The sequence below is a fragment of the Tympanuchus pallidicinctus genome, unplaced genomic scaffold (assembly GCF_026119805.1).
Source record: "Tympanuchus pallidicinctus isolate F22 unplaced genomic scaffold, pur_lepc_1.0 scaffold1, whole genome shotgun sequence".
NCBI lineage: Eukaryota > Metazoa > Chordata > Aves > Galliformes > Phasianidae > Tympanuchus > Tympanuchus pallidicinctus.
This window is the reverse complement of record NW_026294618.1, coordinates 72,038,794-72,063,539: the sequence shown is the minus strand read 5'-3', so window position 1 is coordinate 72,063,539 and position 24,746 is coordinate 72,038,794. Positions and strand designations below refer to the sequence as shown.

Sequence of the window (24,746 nt, the reverse complement as noted above, 5' to 3'; positions counted from 1 at the left end):
TCTTTTTCAGCTCAAGGGGATTGTGAGCATCAGTGGTTCTGATGCATCATTGCTTGATGTTATCTAAAGGCTTATGAATCTTCATCAAGTAATTGGACTCATATCATCGGAGCTATCGACTGCTGTGATACCACTGTTTTGGAGGTGGTGAATCTGTTTTCAAGACCATGCAGAAGAGATCTGGGCACTTGTATTCATTATTATGGCTCTGATTTGTCTGAGTCAGCTGAGCTGTCCCAGCAGCTCCAAAATGCTGCAGGGGAGAGCTGCCTGCTCCCCTTTACTGCCCTCAGCACGGTGATTCAACACAAAGATAATCTGTCTGGAAAAAGAAATAGTTTTTCACAAACCTGTGGTAGTGAATGCATGCAGAAGAAAGGGAGTGAGCAGCCAGGAGGGGCTGAGCTGCCCTGCTTAGCATCACCCTTGCTGCCTTCTTGTGGGGGGGGAAGGGAGAGGGGCTTCTGCTTTGATTCAGCAGGGCATCTGTGTCAGCTGTTGGTGATTTGGGAGGAACTAATGAAGCAGTTTGGTATGTAGCAGATTTAGATTTTTTTCCTTCTCCCTGTTCTGGTTCAGACATTGTGTTTCAGAATGTTTTTCTGTGATGTGTTAAAATCAGTGCATGGGAATGCCTCATCCCCAGATAAAAGTGTGCAGAAATGATACTGACTGCATGAAGGGGAGGGGAAAAAAGAAAGATGCCACGTGCAGTCTTTGTGGAAGAGGGGTTTCTTGCTATAAACTGTTAGCTCTGCATGGCTTATGGTTGCAGCCTGGGGCTGGTTAAAATCCCATTCCTTAGAAAGTCAGGCTTTGTACTGCTATTAGAGTCTTATGCGTGATCTTTAAGACAGTGTTTTGTGGATAGGCAGTGCAAATCTAATACTGTGGGTGAGAGCGAAGTAGAACAAGAACTAGCACTATACAGTAGCTATGTTGAAGAAGAGGGAGGTATGTAATGCTGTGCTCCGTGTGCTAGTTCTGTGGTAGTGTTATTTCTTGATCATCTTTCACTGTACTGGGTACTGCTTCTCTGGCCCATTCTTAGCCCTCTTCCAGCACCTAACTCACAGCTGCCTGCTGCTGCTGTGGATGTTTTGTGCTGGCCTTGTAGTAGACAAGCACTGCGACAGTTGTCTTCTTTGTTTCTGAGCTTGTGTAGTTTACTGCAGTCTTGTGGGTTTATCTCCCACAGCTGTGTGTAGTGCTTTGAGCCTCGTGGAGCAGAGGCTCTCTGGGTTGGTTCCTGGTACGAAGCAAAAGAGCTCATCTGTGCTTGCTGGGAACGTGAGAGGTGCGACAGTGGGGGAGCTGTGTCTGTGCCAGGTGCTTGGTCAACATCCTGTAACAATCCCAGTTAATCCTCATGTTTATTCATTCCTTTCCCTCCCTTCACTCACAAGCCAGCTTCTCAACTTCAGTTAAGTGTCACTGCTGCAAGAGAAAGCGCATGCACACAGACACAGGGTACCGAATGCAAGTGGGAGGAGACATCCTGGTTCTTCAGACTTCTGACAGCGGAGGAAAAACCATCCTGCTTTCCGAAGAGAAAATTGGAAGTGGGATGTCAAAATGTAGAAGGGAACCGTTGCTGGATAGTGCTGAATGCCAGGCTTTATTTGAAGCATTGAAACTGTTTAGTTTGTACAGGCCTATTTCAGCAAATGACCGACTTTGTTAATCCCTCTCCAGTATTGTGGAGGAGATTTGTGTTCTTGAGGGAAATAAATGGCAAAACCACCTGACTAGATCTGTCAACCTTGTACTTAACTGGTTTGGTTCAGCCTTAGTGAACTAACCAGGTCAGGAATGGCTAACAGAAATGGCAGTGTGAAAGGATGAACAGTTCTGTCTCTGTTCTGGAACAGAGAGAACTAGGAAAGAAGATATTTAGGATTTAAGGAAATATTCTTAAGTATTTATAACTGTATTGCAGGAATTGATACAAGTCTGACAGCATACTTTTATTGTAACGTTTCAGGAGTTGAAGTATGTATTGTTTGAGTCAGTATTTCAGACACTGAAATAGTCTTAATAAAGAAAAAATGCGAGTCTGACAACTTTTTTTTTTTTTTTTTTTTTTTTTTTTAATGAAAGGTGGGAGAGCAAAGCAATCTTAACCTCAAATAGAGGGGAAACTTGGAACTGGTTTTAGAAGCTTCCATTCCTTCAGTTAGGAAGTAATTTTCGTTATTGGAGTCATGTTAAATCCCCAGTTTCAGCAAACATTGCATCTGGTGCTTACCAAAAACACTATTTCACTGTTTATGCAGTCTTCATCTGGCACAATTTGTTTCCCAAACTATTTCATCCACTTAAAATCTTGTGTTCATATATGATAGATGTGTATAGTTTGAAGGGCATCTTGAAGTTGGACTATTTTGTGCTTTCTGGATGGATTTAGGGCTTCCTACAGCGTTTCAAAACTTTCTCCAATATCTGTCTACCTGTTAGTAGGAATAGAGGGACGTTTCACACTTAGGCATTATGTGAGGTTAAGTGTAAGCTGTTTGACTTGCATTTCTATTGGGGAGAAGCTGCCTGAGGTGAGGTTTGATGGGACTCCTTTTGACTGTAGTTGTCCTGCTGGCTGCCTGCAGGAAGCTCAGTGCAAGAGGGGTCTGCACAGCTGGAACAGACATCTCTGCTGCAGAACCTGAGAGGTGCAGGGTCAGCTTCCCTAAGGCAAGTAAAGATGCTTGCACTTGAAAAGGAAGCTGGCATGCTGAGCTTAACTGGAACAAGTGTGTGAAACTCTGAAATACTGTGGGAAATGTTTTTTTTTTCCATATCACTGTCAGAATTGCTACATGCTGCTTTGTCTCTTCTTGATTACTGCTAGAAAACATGGATTTCAAAGACCAATTTTTTAAAATCCCAGAAGCAGAATTAGTCTTCTGCATGTTAATGACCTTCTTTAACTCTGATCACTGACCTTCTTGTCTTATTCAACTGCTCTGCATGAGTACCTCAGACATAATGGCCAAGTTCATCTTCTGCACCATACTTTCTAATTTTAATCCTCTACAATGTAGCTTTCGGTTTCAGGAATAGCATATTCTCACTCACACCTCTTCAGCAAGAGTGCCTCAGAACACTGCTAACTCTTTCCTGTTTTTTCTTCCCTCTTTGATCTCGCTGAGTATTGTTGCAATCAGAATGCATCATCTTGCAAATTAGAGAAGGATGTGCGCAGTCTTCCAGATCAAATTTGAGTAGTATGTTAGATGCTTAAAGTCATTTCCAGGTGGATGCAGTGCGTTCTGCATCACATCCACACCATTTCTCCCAGCTGTGTTGGAGACCATTTGATCTGCCATCCTGCACAATAATGAAGAAGGATCTGTGCAAGGTCAGTTGCATGTTGCAGGAGTTGGTCTTGGCTGGCTCTCTGCTGGAAAGGCCCTGAACTTCTGACTTACTTTGTGTGGTACTCGTTTCTTCCCTGCTGCTGTTTACATCTGTGGAATTTAGGCTTTGTCTTCAAAGTCAGTCATCGCAGTCAGTGCAACCATGACTGTCAGGACTTGCTCTCTGATCTCTTTTAGGGGTATGCATCATGTCTGAAGCTTGGAAGAAGAGATTGTGTATTACATGCCTTATTTTAAATCCGGTTAAGAATGTAGCAATCTGGGGAGTATTCTGAATGTGTGTTACTTGGGAGCTGTGCAATTTCAGTCTTTTCTGAATGCTTCACTGAAGTTCTTCATCCTCCGGTTTTCTTTTGAAACAATATCATGGTCTTCCATAGTTTATTTTTCTACATAATTTCTGTCTTGTGTTGGAGTATTTTTCAGTTCTTTTCTTTGGGACCATGTACTCCTTCCAGATGTTGTCCTTCAGATAAGATCTGGAACACATTCTTGTCTTCTCTACTTGTGCTAACCAGGCTTATCTCTAGCACTTTCATGGTATTACTAACAGCGCGGTGGGATTCCTCTTTGGAACACCTTACTTGCTATCACTGAGACTGTCTTGTTAGTTTTTAACACAGTTAATGTTGCAATGATTACATTTAAAGAGCTTTCACCATGCCTTTTCAAAGGCATGTTTATTCTCTCTGCCTGCAGGCACTGGTCTGAAAGATGTAAAATTAAATAACCTGGAATGCACATAGCGTGGCTGACAACTCTATTGTAGTTACTGTTTTGGTAATAGAAAACCACAAGCTTAGCATAACTTGTACACAGCATATACTACACATGGTGTTAATGTATGACTTGTGTAGCTAGCTGCTTGGGAACTGGTCTTTCATCAGTGCTGCGTTTATCTTTTAGACGAGTCATGTTTCCTTTTAACTTGATTTCAGCCTTAACAAGAATGTGTGTCCAGGTGTTTCATTTTGGTTGATGACTCAATAAAATTGCATACTGAGTTGAGAAGCTGTCCCAAAACACTTGTGCAGTATGCAGCTAAGCGGAGGGACGCTTTCCTATATACTGTTACAGTGACATTCTTTTCAAACTCAATAGAGGGAAACTGTGGGGAATCTGCTAGCTTGTAAAGGGGATACAGATCTTCATAGCTCAAGGTGGAGCCTGCTGAGTTGCTGAAAGTCAGCAAGAAAAGCTTTCCTAACACTGTGCACCAAATTTGACTCAGGTGCCTTTTTAGCACATAGTCAGTATAGGATTGCTCTGCTTCATTATGACAGCTTGCATTGCCCATTATTACAAGAAAAACTACTTTAATCTTTAAGAACTCTTAATCTCGTCCACTATTTCTTCGAAATAATGGTTTTGTCTATCAAGTAGGTATTTATATGTGGAAAGTTCAAGACTGAGATATTAAAACATGACAGTCTTCTGCCAACAGATTTCCCCTTTCTTACATGATGGTCTACAAAACAGAGTAGAGAATTGGCACTTAATTTTAGTCCACAGGATAATACTTCTGAAAAGGTAAATATTAAGTGCAGGAAGGATTTGCAGGTGCCACATGTCTCAAGTTTAACATTTTCTTCTTAAACCTCTTGAAACTGCAGCAATATAATATACTTTTTGTGTACAATTTCTGTCCTGTGTTGATTGCTTCAATCAAATTGGAAAAGCTGTTGTAGTCTTAGTTAAACATTGGAAAAGTTGTGTTTTTGCTGCTGTGGACACTTCAGTAGCCTGTGGTGCACCAAAAACCGCATCAAAATTCACGGGATTGGTGTTAATGAGGTGTTCTTAAAATGTCCTACTTCCTGACAAAGTAGGATAGCTAACTTAAGGTACTACATGAAATTATGCTAAGGATTTGATGGAAAACATGGGGAACCATTGCCTGTGTCATTAATGAAGTACTTAGCATAAGGGTGGGCCAGAAGGCATTAGATGGCAGATATGATGCTGGAGAGAACAACTGCCACTCAAGAGGAACTAGACAAGTCTTTGTTAGCCCTGCAAGGTTTGAATAACATGAAGCTTGTCCTCTACTGTACACTTGTACGGACTGTACTTTGTGTTCTCACCTTGAGCTACAGCCCTAGTGATTTAAGGCCATCGCTGAAATCTTCAGTCTGTCCTGGAGTTTCATCATGATAGATAGAAATAATTCTTACTTTATGATGAGGGGCCTGAAGCATCTCCACATGAGGAAAGGCTGAGAGACCTGGGACTGTTCAGCCTGGAAAAGAGAAGTCTGTGAGGGGATCTTATCAACGTGCATAAATACCTAATGAGTGAGAGTCAAGTGGATGGAGCCAGGCTCTTCTCAGCTGTGCCCAAAGACTGGTCAAGGGGCAGTGGGCACAAAGTGCAACATAGGAAGTTCCATACAAACATGAAGAGCAACTCCTTTACTGTGAGGGTGACGGAGCACTGGAACAGATTGCCCAGAGAGGTTGTGGAGTCTCCTTTTCTGGAGATCCCATTTTCCTGTTTCAGAGTTTCTAATATGTAACGAAAGATATACATTAATATATGTTTATCTGTTATAGTACATCTTTGATTTGTCATTGGTTCAGAGATGCTGTTTCTAACTATTATGCTGGAGATAAGAGATTCTGGAAGGAGTCTTTGGCAGAGCACAAAGTCGGAGTATATTACAGGAACTACATTATACTTTTCAAACATGGCCAGCTTTATTTTCAGAAGTAATTTTGCCAGAGTTTAATCTTGAACTTAGTGCTCAAAAGAATTACACTTTAGTGTCATTTCCCTTTCTGAATAAGCATGCCCAAAAAAACCACTGAATGATAAAAATACATAGCAAAAGATGACTTGGAGATGAGGAAAGATGTTCTTGGTTTGTTTTTCTTTAGTTCTTTACTTTGTGTGGTGTGATGCAGGTCTGAATCTCCATCAGATGAATGACACTTCTGAAAAGTAGAGGTTGAGTTGCCTGAATGTCTCATGTCATTTTGTGCATCTCTGGGTGCCTGTAGCCTTAGGTGTGTTTGCTAATGGAGGTCTGCTGGCTTGTTTATACCTATGTGATGGATATTTTGGAAAGTGCCTTTTTCCTTAATGTGACTGGATTTAGCACAGCATTTGTCTGACTTGGAACAGGAATTGCTAGCTTAGGAAGAACTGTGGTGTACAGCCAGCTACCCATGTCATATTAAAGAAAGCATTTTTATTTAAGGACTGTTTTTTTGTTGTGGAGTGCTTCTTTTTTTTGTTTGTTTTTAGGAAATACAGATGGTGCAATTCCCTGAACTGTAAGATAACATGCTTTCGTATCCACTTTGTGGTAGAAATCTCTTAATCCCAGGTTGTATAAATATTGAGCTTCACTGATTAAAGTTTTAATTGTTAGGCAGTGGAACATAAGCAGGCTGCATGTTTGCAGGAGACCTAAGGTGCTTATAGAAGCAGATACTTCTGTCTTGTGGTTTGTAAGACAAGCATCCCACTGACGTGAGAAAGGAGCTGAGTAATTTCTGATTTTGTGTGATTGTAGCATTAGTGAGATGGTATGTACGCAAACAACTTGTATATGCAGCAGTGCTATTGCTCTGAAGATCTCAACATATTTAATAGTGGTTATTAAAGTAATACTTGTTTACTGTAGTGGGAGCTTGGCGTGTTTCCCTGGTGAGTGAAAAACGCAGTGCATGCATTACTTCTCCAAAGGTAGTGAGCATTCTTACTCATTTCTGTTAGTGACCTAGTGGATTGCCCAGGAGACTGGAAGCTGGTTACTGAGATCCTTAATGAAACAAGACTATGTCAGACACTGGAAAAAGTAAAATAAAACTCATATCTCCCTGTAGTCTTAAGAAAAATTCTGTATCCTCATTTTAAACTAAGATGGGAGCTTTAGGTAAGATATTAGGAGGAAGTTTTTCACCCAGAGGGTGGTGACACACTGAAACAGGTTGCCCAAGGAGGCTGTGGATGCCCCAACCCTGGAGGCATTCAGGGCCAGGCTGGATGTAGCTCTGGGCAGCCTGTTCTGGTGGTTTGTGACCTTGCACCATTGTGCACGGGGTTGGAACTCAGTGATCACTGTGGTCCTTTTCAACCCAGACCATTCTGTGATTCTATCCTAAGAAGCAGCTTTTCATGTAAGGTTAATGGTTGATACAGCGCTGTCTTCGTAGGCTGTCTGCTCGTGGGACCACAGGTAGTTAATGAATGATAGCAAAGAATAGAGCAGAAAATGGTTAGAAATAGAGTAATTAAGAGGTCTTTTGCAGAGCGAGAGCATTGTCTGATTTATCTGCTTTGAGAATGAACTGAAGTGTCTTGTTTTTACTTGTTTGCTCTTGTTTTTGAGTATCAGTACTGTTTGGATGGTTAGCAAATGTTTGCTACCTGTTTTTAAGCTATGCTTTTGGTTGAATTCCTTGTGTTTTTTACAAACCAGGTATCAAAGCCTCTCAAGTTTTCTGCTTGAATTGCAGGTGCCGTTTTCTGAAAGGGTTGTGTTGTTCGTGCTGCTTAACGCCTTGACAGGTCAGCTGGTATTTGTTTCTAGTCTGCGTCAAGTTTTGAATGATGTCAAAAGGGCAGAAAAGGAAGAATGCTAATTTCTGCAGTGCATTTGCTTCGAGTTTTACTTGTTTCTTCACCAAGGAGTCAAATGTGATGTCTGGTGGTGTCTAGATAAACAATTTCTAGGGTGAACTTGGCAGTCTGTAAGAGTTGCAAAAGCCTATTGTGGAGTGACTGTCAGTGATGTGCTGCTGCTCTTCATCATGTCTGTTGTCCTTTGCTAACGGAAGCCAGAGCTTACACTGAGGGTGTAATGCCAAAGGAAATGAGAGGAAAATCATTAATTAAGTTAATGTTATCGTATAAATGTCAGTCATTGATGAGGTTGTGAGCGTATTCCACAACCTGTAAATGTGAAGTAAAAGCAGTGGGACTGGAGCAAGCATTCACTACATGGAATGAATGCTCTATAATGTAAACGTAGCATTGACTAGCCAGTGATGGCTTTATTTCCATGTTCTTTATTACAAAGAATGAGTGAAACAGCTACAGATTGGCATCAGAAATAGCTGCTGTACAATAGCTTATCTAGATGTTTTTCCCAAGTGTTGATTTTAATTCCTTCTGACATGTAGCCCCACTGTACTCTGTACTCAAAGAACTCGCAGCCGTGCCTTTGTGTAAGGTTTGGGCAGCGTTGGTCTCTTATCTGGGACAGAGTGCTGAGGAGGGTAAACAAATGGCTGGCTTCGTGTGCCAGACACTCTACTCTCGTTTGTGTGCTCAGTGGTATAACTTCTCCAAAGATTGTTCTTCTTCTTATAAACATGGCTAACGCTCCTTCAGTGCAGTATACAGCCGGGTTATACCTCATATAAACTTGCATTTGAAGATAACAGTGATTGAAGATAACATATTTTATTGAAGGTAACAATGGGTTATAGGAAATACAGGCTTTGGAGTGGTTCCTGCCTGTCATCCACACCTGCTTGATGCGTACATCTTCTGTTGTACTCAGACACTGTAGACTGACAGTGCAGCTATATGAGTAACCCTTGGCATGGTCATTTTGGGCTGACCTTTACCAGCCTGTGACTGGGAGGAATTTGACATCTACCTCATAACATGTAGAGGAGATTTCATTAGTTTATTACTTGCTCTTTTTCGCTAGTTCTGTAGAATTAATAGTGAAAAAAGACTTGTTAGAGGTCTGATTTCATCTAGAGACCAGTACCAAACTTTGTGTCACCTCCAACTCCTGCTGTGGCTGTTGGACAGCAGTTAGGGAATGTAATTATTTGAAATAATATTATGGCATCTTGACACAATTTGGCTTAGTGTATAATTTTATTATAATATTGCTATAATTCTTTGATAATTAGTGTTTTTATTACGTTACTGGACTTCCCAGATCATTCTGGGCAGTGTGTTGCTGAAAAGATAACCAAGTACAAGGCAAAATTCACACAGTAATAGCTCTGGCCACGAGTTCCTTCATTTTTTGTCATTCCCTCACATTGCATTGATGCCAGAGATAACACTATCTGATCTGTTGCACTGTATGAAATGTGTATGCTCATGACCCAGTATTCAACGCTGAACAACAAGTGGTCTCAAGTTCCACTGTGGTCTAAATTATTTAAGGAATGCTTTTGCTATTTTCTTTCAAAGATGTAAAGCCCACCAAAGTACAAAGCATTCCTATACTTAAAAATGCTCAAAGTGATGAGCAACTTCATGAAAATAGAATGAAGTCAGTAGAAACCACAAGTTTCAATTGCAGGTAAGTTGATCCGTACCATGACAGTAAATGGAAAGCGCAGCCCTTGAGAGCTGGTACAGAAAGGCTCTTGAGGGCAGAAGTGATAGGGATTGAGTTGAGGATGGTGTAAAGATGGATGTGAGATTACATGTGAATGTCAGGTCATTCACAGCATAAGCGATTTGTTTGCTTTGATGCTTGTGAATTTCTTTTCTCAGAAGTGGATATTATTTTAGAGGTGGTTTTTATGAAATGCGATCTTCATTTTGTAGGAGGTGAAAAGGAATGTAAGGATGTGCTTTATTTCAGGACTAGCAATAGCAAGTCCTGACACATTGTGTCTTCCAGAACTGTAACAATCTCATTACACTTGTGCACAGCCTGAACTGAGATTCTGGTAGGCTTCTTGCTGCTCTCCTATGGCCTAGTTCCTGTCACTTATTTTGGGTTACTTCTTCCTGTGATCTTTGTTCTCTGAAGTTCAAATCCAGGTGAAGACACTTTACCTCAGTCCTGGTGTTTTGCACAGCATCTATTTCCATATTTCCAGGCATCATGGAAAAGGATATGTCATTTTAAGCAAACAAAAAATACTGCGGCACAGTAGTCCCTACCTAAAGCAAATTAGGTGACGTGCTTTCTGAGTAAGAGGAAATGCCATGCTGCATGGGTGCAGTGTCAGTGTGCCGCTGTCTGCAGAAGAAGGGGAAGGTGACAAGCAGGCTGGAACAATGAGCATCCTTGAAGACAGGATGAACAATGAGGTTAAGTCTGAAGCTGCATTTCCAAAGATGTGTGCGCAGTGAGTCTGTTTAGGCAGTGACATGACAAGGAGGAATGGTTTGAAACTAAAGGAGGAGTGCTCCAGGTTAGATGTTGGGGGAATGTTTTTTGGAGAGAGTGGGACAGGCTGCCCAGAGAGCCCGTGGTTGCCTCTTTCCTGGAAGTGTTCAAGGCCAGGTTGGATGTGGCCCTGGGCAGCCTCATCTAGTATTAAATGTAGAGGTTGGTGGCCCTGCCTGTGGCAGGGACTTAGAGTTCTGTAATCCTTAAGGTCCTTTCAACTCAAGGCATTCTGTGATCCTTAACTGAAGGGAAAGAAATAGGTACAAGTGAGAAGCAGCTAGCACTTGTTCCTGCAAATCCATCTAAACAATAGTACTTTGTTATCTGGCCTGGTAGCCATAAATTTTCCGTGGCATAGAATGAAGGTATCTTATTTCCTTACCAATTACATATGAACTTTGCGCATTAAGAAAGCATACTTGACATCTTTTTGCAATTAGAATTAATAAAATAGTGCTTCTTCTTACTAGTGGTGTTGAGAATGCACCCTTGTGGTAGAGCATTGCCAATTTGTTAATCCCTGGAACAGTGCACACAGTGTGGGAAGTCTGGAGACTGAGGTTTCTGAAATACAGTGAACAGTATAGCCTTCACATCTTTCAGTAAAGTCTGCTGCAAGTGTAAAATCTGTGAGTCGCTCACGGCATTCAGTTGGGATGAGTTGTGGATGTTGGCTGTAAGGATAAGCTGATGTTCTGCAAGGCTCTAGTTGAAATGTGTTGCTCCAAGCACTCAAAGGGGAGCCCGTTACAAAGAAACCCATAGAAGTCTTTCACCCAGTGTTCATACTCTGCTGCAGCTGTAAGACCAATCTGACCAAGTTTTTCCTTTAATTCCTCTGAGTGCTGCAGTCATACATTTATCCTCTTCCTTTTCTGGTTTACTATCCTCATCTCTTTTTTTTTTTTTTTTTTCTACCCACAATTCTGAATGTGTCTTTTGAACACTGACCTAGAGACCTTTGTAGTTGAATGATTTGGTTAGAACCTTCACATTTCTACTGCTAACAAATGCCTTTCTGACTCTTAACCCCTCCAGATAACAGGATTTTGATGTTTATATCGGCTCGCAGCTGGAGTGCCTCAGTTTGTGAACACTGAAATAAGTGCATGTTTGGGCAGTTTGTGTGTGTGTGTGTGTGTGTGTGTGTGTGTGCTAGCAGGTGCTACTTCTGAGAAGTGTAAAGCTTTGCTAAAAACTGGATTCAGTTATGTATATGTATGAAAAGGTTAACTATGAAGGAGGCAGATAAGAAGTTCTGGTATCATAGAATGGCAAAATAATTAGCCCTTGAGCAAGACTTGGGAACAGTAGCAGCACATGTTGAGACTGTAGTAATAAACATTGCCTCTGTAGTTACTGGTATCTCTTTTAGAAGACAGCAGAGAAAATATTTGACCAGTCAGAGGAAACCATACTCTAATGAGCTTTAAGTATATTTAAGGAGCTTTTCAGTCTTGCTTAAGTAAAACTATTTAAGAAAGATTATTTTTTTTTCCATAGGCTGAATCCACTCTGAAGATGTGTGGAGAAAGCTTACTAACCAGAAACTCCAAGTTCTCAAATAGAAAAAAATAAGTCCTTTGACAGCTTAGTTTACAGCTAAGAATGCTGTATGTTGGGACTGTACAAATGCTTGTTCTCTGTAACAGTAATTTTCCCTGCATCGTTGTGGAGATGATATTTGCCCTTCACACAGAGTTCACGGAAACAAGGCTGCTGTACTTGTTGTGTTGACACATTTACTTGTTCCATTTCCTTGGGGTAATGGACATGCTATTTTTAGTCCTTCTGGAGTGAATTAGGAGATTCTCCCTCTTGGTCTTTTCTTCACTACTAATTAGAGCTCAAAACTTGGGAAGTTTTTGAGGAACACTGATTTGTTGCATGTTTGGATCCTGTGTTAGTACTGGAGTGGGTTAGAGGCATGAGAGGGAGAAGAGAACTCAGTACTGCTTCATTGTGCTCTCTGGAGGCAGAGCAAAGCAGGCATGGTACTGTTCCTTTCCAATTTTATTAATTACAGCTTCCCAAGTGCTTCAAGTGATAAAGGTTGGTTGTTTGCCAGGGTAAAACAAAGGGACAGAACTGAAGCGCAGTCAGGTGCTGATGCAAATGCGTAATTTAGTTTCTCCTAATATTCTTTGCTTGTCCCAGACCTGCAGGTGCATGAAGTATTATGTATGCAGGTAGTCAGCACTGAAGAACTTGTGTTTTTTCTAAAAGGAAATGTTGAAACTTGCATACCTCATTCATCTTACATTTTAAAAACTAGCTAACTCTATTATGTTGACTTACCATGTATGCACCAGGTACTTCCTCTGTAATAGGATTTTGTGGGCAGAATCATAACAACAACAACAAAAAAAGATAACTTGAAAGGTCAAAATACCTCAAGGAGCTTCAGATAGCTATCACAGAATGAATTGTTTTAAAAACTGCATATTAAACATCATGCATTTTCACTTTTTCTAAACAGGTGAACTGGGAGTGACGTTTCCTAGGTGTATCTCCTTTTCCTTCCAGTTAGAAGCTAAATGTATTAAGCTGGCAAAGTAATTCTGGTAAGAGTCTTTCTGTTACTTCAGAGAATGTCATTATATGTGAAGTATTCAGCCTTGCCACTAAAAGGAGCTTTTTCACCATCAGCACTAACAAACTTGTTCTTTCCTACAGCTGTTTTTTTCAACCTAAAGCCTGTATGTAGATGCTATCTGATCATGCTGTACTAATCCATTCGTTATTTCCGTGACCTCAGGCCATTTGGCTCTCATCTTGGATGCTCTGGGCTTGGACACAATGAAAGTGTTTGAGTTTTGAAGATTTCACTTGAGTTGCTTATTCAGGAATAAAAGAAATTAAACGTGCTGTAGTATTCATTAATGAGTTTTCTGTGGATTAAATATTGGTTCTGTTCTGCCTTTCCCCGTGACTCCCTTGATCAGTTTTCTTACAGCTGCCTCTCGCATTTCTTTTGGCTTCTTGTTTTTTGAACTTTTCAGCACATGCTAGTGTTGACTGATGAGAACATTTGTCATATAAGAGAACCTTAAACATTACTTAGTAATAGTGAATATACGAAGTGTATGAGTGCCTTGTGTGTATTATCTAAAATAAAATTAGTTTGGGGTCAGTAGCAATGCTTTCAATGTTTTTTCCTGGACATGTGCATCAGAATAAATGTCTCGAATTAAGTACATGATAGTGACTGCCACCCATTCAGTTAATCTTATTTTGAAGGAAGTGCTTGGGGGGAGAGGAGGGAGAATAAATTAAAAATATTATATTTACAGAAATCCAATTTTATCTCCATTCTTTGGGTTTTTTTTATCCCTTGAAATAATCGGTATACTGTTGGAATACTCAATGCTGAATGCATTCAGATAAAATATTTGGCTGCATTTCCTATGCAGTGCTGTTTAATTACTACCTTTGCTGTCTTTCAGTAGATAAAGATTGAAGATCACATCTAGATTTAAGAATGAAATCATTAACTTTCATGTTTGCAATGTGAAGGACTGCTGTGTGTCCTAGACTTACCTAATAGGTTTATAAAATGAACGTTTGGGATCACTGGCTGAAAGTCTCACTGTAATAAGCTTATCTTTCCTGTTCCCTTCCATCACATGTTAGTATATTGATACCTCAGTCCTACACATCCTCCATGTTTCAGAGAGGAGGTAGTTGGAAGGAATGACTTTCTCTCCCTCTCTTTTTTTTTTCCTTAAGAAATGTATTTTCTGGTGAATTTTCTTTCCATGCTTTCTACTTACAGCTCAGACATGAGCAGTGCCAGTAACTCACTGGCACGGGAGTTCTTGACAGATGTCAACAGACTGTGCAACGCAGTGGTCCAGAGGGCAGAAGCCAAGGAAGATGAAGAGGAAGAAACTCATATGGCTGCCCTGGGACAGTACTTAGTTCAAGGCCGTGGGTTTATTTTGCTTACCACACTCAACTCTAATATTGATCAGGTAATAGTTTTTCTTACCTGGATATAAGCTTTTCTTTTTTGTGCTGAGCTTTGACTGTTGTGTTCTGTCCTTCTGCAAGCACAAAAAAGAAATAGCTAACCATATACCTGTTTGCCAGCTGATGCTGTTAGCTATTAAACTTCCATCTGGTTAAGCTGTGTGAATCTTGAATTTAGCAGCTGGGTAGAAAGGCAGTAGGATAGAATTTTTGAGAGAAATTAGTCTGCTTGCTTAACCTGTTAAACTAGCATTTGTTACTTTAAAGCAATAAAGTCGAAATGTACACCTTTCCAATTTGTTGAAAAAGCATACATCTGTCAACAAAACACACTTTGCAGGAAGATAAATTCTTTGAGTGGCTTTTTCTCATTGGTTGTGATGTGAATGGGAGATGGATATTTGAGTTCTATGTCATGGTGGAGCTGTAGTGTTTAAAAAAAAAGTATATATTTCAGTTCTTCTAATTACCATCATACATGGAATCCCATCCATTTTTGGCAGTGTTATTTCTAGAAAAGGTTCCAAAACTGTAAGACCTTTCAGTAAACTGGGTTGAAATGTATTTACTTTGTTCTTTCAATTTTTATTTTAATTTGTTGTGCAATTTACTAGAGCTCTCCATTCCAAAATGGAAAAGATGAAAGAAAGAATGCAAGTCAACTTGTGAAACCACATCTAATTGAAATTTCATTATCGACCTAATAATTTGTAGTGAGGTTCTTGATGGTTATGATGCATTTCTGGTTCAATCTTTTGAATGTGCAGACCTAATTTTTATATGCTGGTTTTATTCAAAGGCTGAGAGGAAGTAGGGTGTTGTTGGTTTTTGCTTTTTTTTAAATGAATGAGCAGGTGACATATCAGTGATATAAGTAATGATAAGGTGATCTTTGAACCAAGCCAGGTGAAATAACTGGCATGAAGAAATGTGTTTGTGTGTACAAAAGTAGAATCATCGAATTGCTTGAGTTGGAAGGGACCCTTAATGATGTTCTAGTCCAACTCCCCCCCCTCAATGAACAGGGTCGCATACAGTGAGGTTAGGTTGCTCAGAGTCTGGTCCAGTCTGACCTTGAATGTCTCCAGGGACAGGGTTTCCACCACCTCTCTGCACAAAAGGAAGTTGATGCTGCTTTGTCATCCATAATCAGTTTTGCTTACTTTTACTGAGTCATTTGGCTCAGTATCTTAATTTCTTAAAATTTTAGTAAGAAACATGCACAGAATATTTAAATATTTCAAGTGTATTATCTCTTTTTGATGGCTTGTGGAGTTAACAGTAGGTTTTTCACTTTATTCTACCTCTTAACATTTGCAAATGCCTTTTTAAGGACTCTGAATCTCAAATCTCAGTAGATAAGAGTCTATGCAAACATTTCAAGGCACTCTTAAATTTTGATCTTCAGTTAAAAGCAAGTTGTGTAAGCTTCTTAACATAATGTTGCAGCTTCTTACCAAAATTGTTGCTTATCTTCGCACACCTTAATTTATTTGCTATCTTGAATTTTTGGGAAAAGTTGTTGCTTCAGCTGCATGTCACTGAATGATGCCAGCTACAAAAACGCTCAGGCCAGGTTTTTGTGGTTCTGAATTGGGGGGTTGGTGATAGAATTTCTTGGTTGTTTTTTTTTTTGTTTGTTTTGTTTTTAGCACTGAAACCATACTGATAGTGATGTATAGCAACCAGTAAATTGTTGGGATTTTCCACCTTCTTATATTATTTGCTTTCAACTTCCTGGTTTTCTTATGTGTTGGGTGAGGAATTTGTTCAACAAAAAGGATTTGAAGAGATTTTTATATGAAGAGTTGAAAAAGTTTAAATACTTCAAAAACTTTCTGATTGGCTCCAGTTAATGATTATAGCATTCTTTGCAATTAGGTTGTCTCTCCAGTTCTGCATAGAACAGCAAGAAGACACAGAGAACTGAATGTTTATAGCGTATTAAAATAAGCTGGAGGATTCATCTATTTGAGGGGGGAGAGGGGGGAAGGTACAAAAGATTGTTTATTTTTCCTTTTGAATACAGGAGCTGACGTGTCGGGAGGAGCTTCTGACCCTCCTTCTGTCACTTCTGCCACTGGTCTGGAAAATCCCTGTCCAAGAAGAAAAAGCAGTGGGTAAGATTTATTTTTTACAGTATTAAGGATCTAGAAAATGTCATGCATTGTATTTGTATTCTAGTATTGCCAGCTAAAGAACAGAAATCCATTATGTCTGTGTCCATTGTCCATGGCCTCTTAGTATAGAAAGAAAGTGGTAATTCTACAAAGAAATTAAATGTAAAAATACCAGTGCTCTACAACATACAAGGAAAATTGTCCAGAGAAGGCTAAGGCTCTTGGTTTATGTACAAGACGATGCTCACATTACTGTGTATCTGGACTGTGTGATGAGATCAATTTTTGTTGTTAGTGGGTTGGTTTTTTGCTTTTCAGGTAATACGGGAAAGACTGGAAAGGAGTTTAAAAGTGCATGATTTTGTAATATGAAGTGTTTCATGGTGGGTAGGAGGAGGAAAGACTTAATGGTTAATTAAAAAAAAGAATCTACAACAGGATGTTTTAGACTGGTCAGAGATGGAGTGAGACTTTTTCTCCTGAAATGAAAGAAATTATAGAAGAGAGACTTAAAAGCTAAACAGGTAACAGAGTGTGAAAGTGGAATGAATATCACAGCTGTAGGCCTTGAAAATGAAATGATACTGGATGACTATGAACAGAATCAGAGTGCATCTTGGATGTTCTGTGTCAGGAAAAACTGATGTATGAACAGAAAAACTAAATCACAAGGATTCAATTGCTGAAAAAGTTGTTTAAATCAAAGGAGTGGAAGGTATGATAGAAAATCAAGAGATTAAAGAGGTGATACAAGATAAACTGTGCAAGAAGTGAACTATGAAGTGATGACAGCTTTTTTGGGGGAGGGGGAGCTTCTGTGTTTTTCTTTATTAGAAGATAAAACAGAGGATGAAACAAGTTACTTGTATGTTTGAAAGAATTCTGAAGGATTTCCACTTGAAGCTTTCCCAGAGTTCTTTGCCATTTCAAAGCCCTGTAAATTTTGTTAATGTTTGGAGTTGTGTGGCCTTTAGAATGCCAGTTTCATAATACTTTATGTAAACAACTACCCTGCTTGCATCTTTCTTCCATGCTCCCCGGAAGCATGATTGAATTAAATATTTTGGCCCTACGATAGCCTAGTGACTTTTCTAATGTTAGTTTAAAATGCTGCTGTTGAGACAGGTTTTAAGATGTGCTGGTTTTACACTTTGCATAATGTGGTTTGCACCTATTACAAATTTCTAGCTTGCGGTACTGAAGCAGTAAACATGATATAATCAATTTTGCACAGAGAGCTTGTTTTCCTTGATCGGAAATAAAATATCTTAACCCATCTGCATTAGCTAGCTTGCTTTCTTCCTGTTCAGGAAATACCCTTTATTTGGTAAGATACTCATAGTTATCTTCCTTCCAAAGCAACTGTTCCACAGGCACTGTGACTGTGACTATGAAACAGCAAGGTGTGTCGTGCTTGCTCACAGAGGTATCTTTTCTTTCAGTTTAGTGTTTATATCTGTATTGTGTGCTTTGGGATTTTTTCTTTTTAGGGTTTGTTTCTTTTTGGGGTGCGTTATTGTTGACTATCTCTACTTTCTCTGAGTATTGAATAGTGAATGGTGAATACTTGCCATTGTTTGCTGGGTTATTCTTATGCACCAAGCATACAGGTACTTTTCTGCTACTGATTAAAAGTCATGGTGGACTTCATCCAAAAGCATATAAACTTTTTTCCATCTGCTTTTTTGACTGTTTATAGTCTGAGTTGACCAATGTAAGTCAAGTGGAAATATTATGTAGTATTCTTCGAAAAATTTCTTGCCCACTGAATAAGATTTAATTTCATATTCCATACTTAATGCTGCATAGTTGAAAGGTGTTTCATCTTGGCTTTCCTGGGAGCGTTCCACATCTTAAACTTAAGGGTTCCTCATTTCAGTCTCCCTCTTGGCCCTGATTATTGCTGGAAGTCCACAACATACATCTGCTTCTTGGATTTGGAGCAATTAAAGCTGGAATGATTAAGACCTGTGTACATAATGATCTACTCTGTACTTAAAGGTTTTTTCCTATTACTACTGATAGTCTGTAATCATATCTTTATGCTGTGTATTAAGGCACTCAGCTCCTATAGCATGAGTTGCGTAAAGCAATGTTGAATCATCAAACTGAAGACATTTTCTCACTCCCCTTAGAGTTCAGTTTTTCTTATTGTGGGTTGGAGTTGTTTGGCAGTGCTTACTGTGGATATTTTGAATGATGGGCAGAAAATAAGTAATGTTTTTGTTGCTGCCTAGAACTGCTTCCCCAACTAAATAATAGAGTAGATCCTGGAGTTGGAGTGCTGCTGACTGATATTTTACTGCTACTATATTGGTGTATCTAACTTCACCAAAGTAGATTATAACCAGCGACTATAACAGGCCAAAAGATTTTTTCAAACTAAACTTTCCTTTGCTTCGAGATATCCTTTCATCTGCCTTGCTGTTATCTTATTTTTTAAGGGGATGGAATAGCTGTGCCTACAAGTAAGTTCTACAAAACGCAAGGAAGTTCATCTATCTGTAATACCTCATAATACCTAGGATTTAAAGGAAAGCCACTGTGGTTCCTGAACATGAATTATTACCAACTTTTTATAATATAAATGTCAAATGTGCAAAAACATGGCATGTTATGATATTACTCATACTTGAAGCTAAAAGTATTTTTCCTATTTATGTTTTTTAAAATATATTGTTTCTGAGTGTTCTTTTAATGTTCCTTTGTCTTTCTTTTGCAACAGGTTTCGATATACCATTTACAGTAGATGTTTGCCTGACCAAAGACAGCAATTCAAGTGTGAAATCCACTCAGGAAAAAGTGGGATTAGATCGAAGTGCTCGTTCATCTCTTCAGGCTTCTGCACAGCTCCATCCTCGGTCTCGAAAAAGTGGGCGTATGCGCAAAACCACCCATCGTTACTCTGTGCGAGATGCAAGAAGATCTCAGCTGTCCACATCAGATTCGGAAGGCAATTCTGATGACAAGAATACTGTAACAATGAAACACAGACGTTCCCAGTTCCTGCAGCCTTTTTTAACGTACCCAGCTAGGGACAGCTACCTTGTAGGTAGAAGTGATTTCTTGCCTACTGATGTGGTACCAAATCCTAATTCTGCTGTCCCTAGTCTAGAAAATTCCAGCCAAATTATTCCAGCACGTGAGCTAAATCCAGAGATTTTGAATGAGCCAGTTGCAGGAACTGCTGAGAGCAACATGGATAACTCTCCTTTTGACTTATGCCATGTGTTATTGTCACTACTGGAGAAGGTGTGTGGATTTGATATTACTTTGAATCACAGTTCTGCTCTTTCAGCTACTGTGGTGCCCACATTAACTGAGTTCTTATCAGCATTTGGAGACTGTAATTTAAGTAGTAACACAGAAAATGAAGTGGTTTCTGCAGGGTGGACAGAAGAACCTGTGGCTCTGGTCCAAAGGATGCTGTTTCGAACAGTTCTGCATCTTATGTCTTTAGATATTAGCAGTACAGAAACAATGCCTGACAACTTGAGAAGAAATGTGACAGACTTGCTTAAAGCAGCATTAAAAATCAGAATTTGCTTGGAAAAGCAGCCTCATCCTTTTGCTCCAGAGTATAAGAAAACACTACAGCAGCTTGTTCAGGATGACTTTGAATTATCTAGATACCGTCACAGAGCCTTGCTTCTGCCTGAAGTTATAGGAGGAGTCTTGCAGATCTTGATCCGCTGCCTGCAGAGTGCAGCCTCTAATCCATTCTACTTTAGCCAAGCAATAGATCTTGTTCATGAGTTCATACAGCATCAAGGTTTTAAGCTGTTTGAAGTAACAGTGCTTCAAATGGAATGGCTGTGTATGAAGAATGAGGGAGTAACTGGGGAAGCTCCAGAGCATCTGAAATCCCTTATAAACAGCATCATGAAAATAATCAGCACTGTCAAAAAAGTGAAATCAGAGCAACTCCATCAGTCAGTGTGTACAAGAAAGCGGCATAGACGATGTGAGTACTCTTACTTCATGCATCACCACAGAGATCTCTCTGGGCTCTCTGTATCTGCTTTTAAAAACCAAGCTTCCAGAAATCCCTTTGAGACAACTGATGGAGAAGTTAATTATCCTGACAGATGCTGTTGCATTGCTGTTTGTGCACACCAGTGCTTGCACTTGTTGCAGCAAGTTTCTCTGAGCAGTACTTGTGTTCAAATTCTCTCAGGTATACATAATGTAGGAATATGCTGTTGTATGGACCCAAAATCTGTGATTGTCCCACTGCTCCGTGCTTCCAAGTTACCAATATTAAAAAACTTTCAACAGCACATACTGAACATCCTTAACAAGTTTATACTGGATCAACTGGGTGGAGTAGAAACTTCTCCAAGAATTATACAGGCATCGTGCAATATATGTACTATTGACTGTGATCAGCTTTTGCAGTTGGAAGATGCCTTGCAGGGCAACTCTAATGATGCTGGTTTTGCATTTAGTTCCTCCTGCAGAGTTCAGGGAATTCTGCCTAGCAGTGGATCTGAAGATGTGTTGTTGAGATGGGATGCGTTGGAGGCTTATCAGAACGTTATTTTTGAAGAAGACAAATTACAAGGCATGCAGATTGCAAGCCATATTTGCCACTTAATTCAAAAGGGAAATGCAGTGGTCCAGTGGAAACTATATAATTGTATTTATAATCCAGTGCTTCAGAAGGGGGTTGAGCTAGCTTGCCATGCTCAACAACTGGGACTAACTACAGCTGATAAACACACAAGCGGTTACCATAGCCAGTGTTTGCCTTACGAAGTACTTCAAATTTACTTGCAGATACTTCCTGCATTGCTTAAATCCAGGTTGGTAGAATTTCTGCTTATTAATGGAAAACCCAGTAATTATGTAGTACAAAGTTCTATCTGTTTGTCACTGATTAGAACGTAAATGTTTGGACTATATTTTGCACTTGGATATCTCAGAGAGGATGTCAAGATAAATAAATAACAGAAGACTTTGTTAGATTCATAAGCTGCAGAAAGTATGGGGCCTTGAACAAGTCAAAACAAAGCATGTAAGAACAAAATCTGGCTAATGTGGTATGTTCTTTGCCTCTTAATTCTTTATGCTAAAGTGAGTCAGTGTTGAACAGATTCTCATTTCACTTGATGAGAATTTCTCCTAAATTTTCTGGTCTGTTTCCCTTCTCCTAGTACCTACAGACTTTGTGAATCATTTAACTTTTTTTTAGAAAAGAAAAAACAAGCTTCTAAGACATGAAGTAGAAAACTTTCTACTTGTTCTGCACTCATAGCTTCTGAATAAAATTCCATATATTTTATTAAGAATATGAATGCGTCCTTTCTTCTATGAAGGATTCTGATCTTTTCTGTTGGATTCCTGATGAAGTGAATTTAGTAGATATGGGAATGAAGTTGGAAGGTAGGGAAGGTGAATGTCTGTAAGCCAACATACATTAAGAAACTTACAGATCCTTACCCCAAATTCTATGTGAACTCAGTGTAATACATGGGCAGTAGAAAGAATGGAGAAAATATCACTGGGAGTATGCCAATATTAAAAAAAAAAACACTTTGGCAATAACAGTTGCGTAAAGTTGTGCTTGAAATGTGTTTCAGATACTGTTCAGCAGTTTTTTCTTAAAACTGTTAAAGACATAGCAAGTAAAAGTCTTAAGACTTCATGTTTATTTGAGAAGCAGTCTATTTCCTACCAAAGTCATAGACTTGAAGTCTGACTAGCTCCAACTGTTAATAAAAAGTTGCCTAGATGTACTGTTGCAGAGCAGATGTACAGCTGAACACTTTAATGCTTTGAACATCATATGCATTGTTGTGGTCTGTATTAGTGATTAGTCAACCCTACATAAGGTTGTATGTCCCTACATCATAGCTGAACTAAAAGTTAAATTTTCTTCTACTAGATGAATGATGCTTAGAGATTCTGAAGTATTGCAGATGATCCCCCCTCTAACCCACCTTGCATACCTGAAGTGCAATTCTTGCATTTTGAGATATGTTTACTTCATATAAACATGATTTGGTCTTGGTGTCACTCGGGTGTGTGGAGCAGGATTATTTTTAGACGTCACATCTTATGAATGTCTCATAAAATCTTACGAGATAATGAATTCATTGTTGATTTGTAAGGAGACTCTGTTATGCTTTCTCTTACAGGGTGATTAGAGACTTATTTCTGAGTTGTAATGGAGTGAATCAAATGACTGAGTTAAACTACTTAGATACTTTAAGAAGCTATTCTTTGAAAGTGTTGGAGACTTTGATACTCTGCCTCGGTGAGCAGCAGAAAGATCAAGCAGTGCCAGAGCTAGAAGATTTCAATTGTGAGCACAAGGAGTCTGCATCTGATTTGCCTGCTTCTCTTTGTAGCCAGCACACTGCTTCAGAAATTCCTCAAAGCCTGAGCAAGTTTTATGCAGGCCTTAAAGAGGCTTACCCAAAAAAGAAAAAGTTTGAGAGTCAAGACGTTCATGTTAACACAATAAACCTGTTTCTCTGTGTTGCATTTTTATGTGTAAGTAAAGAAGCAGACAGTGATCTGGATTCAGCTAATGACTCTGAAGATACATCGGGATATGATAGTACAGCTAGTGAGCCATTAGGCCATAAATTACCATGTCTGTCACTGGAAAGCCTTACTTTGCCCTCTCTGGAGCATATTCACAGAGCTGCTGATATTTGGTCCATGTGTCGTTGCATCTATTTGCATAGTTCAGTTTTCCAGAGACAGTTCCATAGACTTGGAGGTTTTGAAGCATGCCATAGACTGCTAATCCTCATAATTCAGAAGCTTGTGGAAAATAAGGAGAAAGAACAAGAAAAAAGGGAGAGAACATTGAGTGAAAGCAAAAGTTCACATGGGAGTGCTCGTGCTGAATGTCTCAGCAAAGATGCCTCTGTTCATTTCTCTGAAAGCAGGGAAGTGGCACAATCAGAGCTCAGTAGTTCTGACAGTCTTGCTGTTCCAGAACAGCTGGTGTCTGAATGTGTCTCCTGTGACAGTTCTGCAAGTAGGGAACATGCTTCAGCTGCAAATCTGGAAGAGAGAAAGTCTTCTGTAAGAGAAGAAACCGAATGGGCACTTCAGGGCATCAGACTTCTAGAAGCTTTGCTGATGATATGTTTACACAGTGCAAGCACCACACAGCAGAAGATGGAAGTAGAGATGTTTAATCAGGTAATGTGCAACTTCCCTTAGCTTACCTTAATTGTATCTGTTATGTACAACATTATTTTAACAGTAATCCATCTGAAGGAGTTTTGTTGTTGATTTTTTTTTTTTTGGAGTTTAAAGAAAGTTTGTTGTTATGATGCATATTTAAATGCATGCCTTAAGCATGACAGAAAGCAATATATCTAGATGATGGTGGTAGTGGTCAGCAGACATGAAGGAATAGGAGTAAGAGAAGGACAGGCTGTAGTTCCTTTTTTTAAGGAGGCAACTTTCCACCTTTCCACATGTCTGCTCTTTGCCCCTACTGGTTAGGATCCTGTAATACCTTGTTTGTCCTCTAACATATTTCTTCCATCCCTTTTGGACTGGATCCCTGTTGATGCTGATTCTCTGCTTTTCAGTGGCTGGAGGAGCCTTGTGGAATGCAGAGTAATCCAGCTTGAATGAGATGTTTACCCTGTTTGGTTTTTTAATTGTTTCCAATTTATTCATCTCTCTGTTACCTTTTGAGCTAGCGTGGTTGATATGGATAAGGCAAAAACATCATATACTCTTTTCTGTTTTAATGCGTCTTGGGTTAGTGTATCTTCAGTCCAAGAACTGTGCTAGGACTATGATCCTAACAGATAAAGATTTTTTTTTTCTCTTTGGCCTAAAATAGTCCTGACTTGTGGGAGGGCAGGTTTTCCTCTGCCCACAAATGCAGTGGTGGATGCTGACTGCTATTTATTTCAAGCTGGCCATCACTTTTTTTTCTCTAGTTGAGTACCTTTTCTTTCCTGTGTAGTTTCTTTGTCCAGTCACATGCTCTGTGTTTGAACTGATGAGTGTTGAATGGTGGTAGATACTTCTGCAAGGGTGCTCACTGGAGAATGTGACACAGAGCTGAGAGTTGTGTAGGCAAGACACCAGTTGTACACAGTGACTTGCATGTTAAGCAAAACTGTGTGAAAATGGTGAGCAGAGGATTGTGCTTGAGGAGAGAGGGGTGTTAAAAGACAGCAATATTTAAGGAGCACC

General features: G+C 39.5%; 1 protein-coding gene across 2 annotated transcripts in view; it reads left to right on the top strand.

The window, feature by feature from the left end:
• Positions 1–24,746, top strand: part of LYST (lysosomal trafficking regulator) — a 78,755-nt gene that overhangs the window by 2,620 nt on the left and 51,389 nt on the right. For both annotated transcript variants that reach the window (XM_052671744.1, XM_052671735.1), the window contains exons 2-6: positions 12,956–13,040; positions 14,252–14,450; positions 16,478–16,568; positions 19,294–21,373; positions 22,709–23,729. In XM_052671744.1, coding sequence (XP_052527704.1) covers positions 14,259–14,450; positions 16,478–16,568; positions 19,294–21,373; positions 22,709–23,729 — 3,384 coding nt within the window. In that variant the 5' untranslated portion in view covers positions 12,956–13,040; positions 14,252–14,258. The remainder of the gene's footprint in view (positions 1–12,955; positions 13,041–14,251; positions 14,451–16,477; positions 16,569–19,293; positions 21,374–22,708; positions 23,730–24,746) is intronic.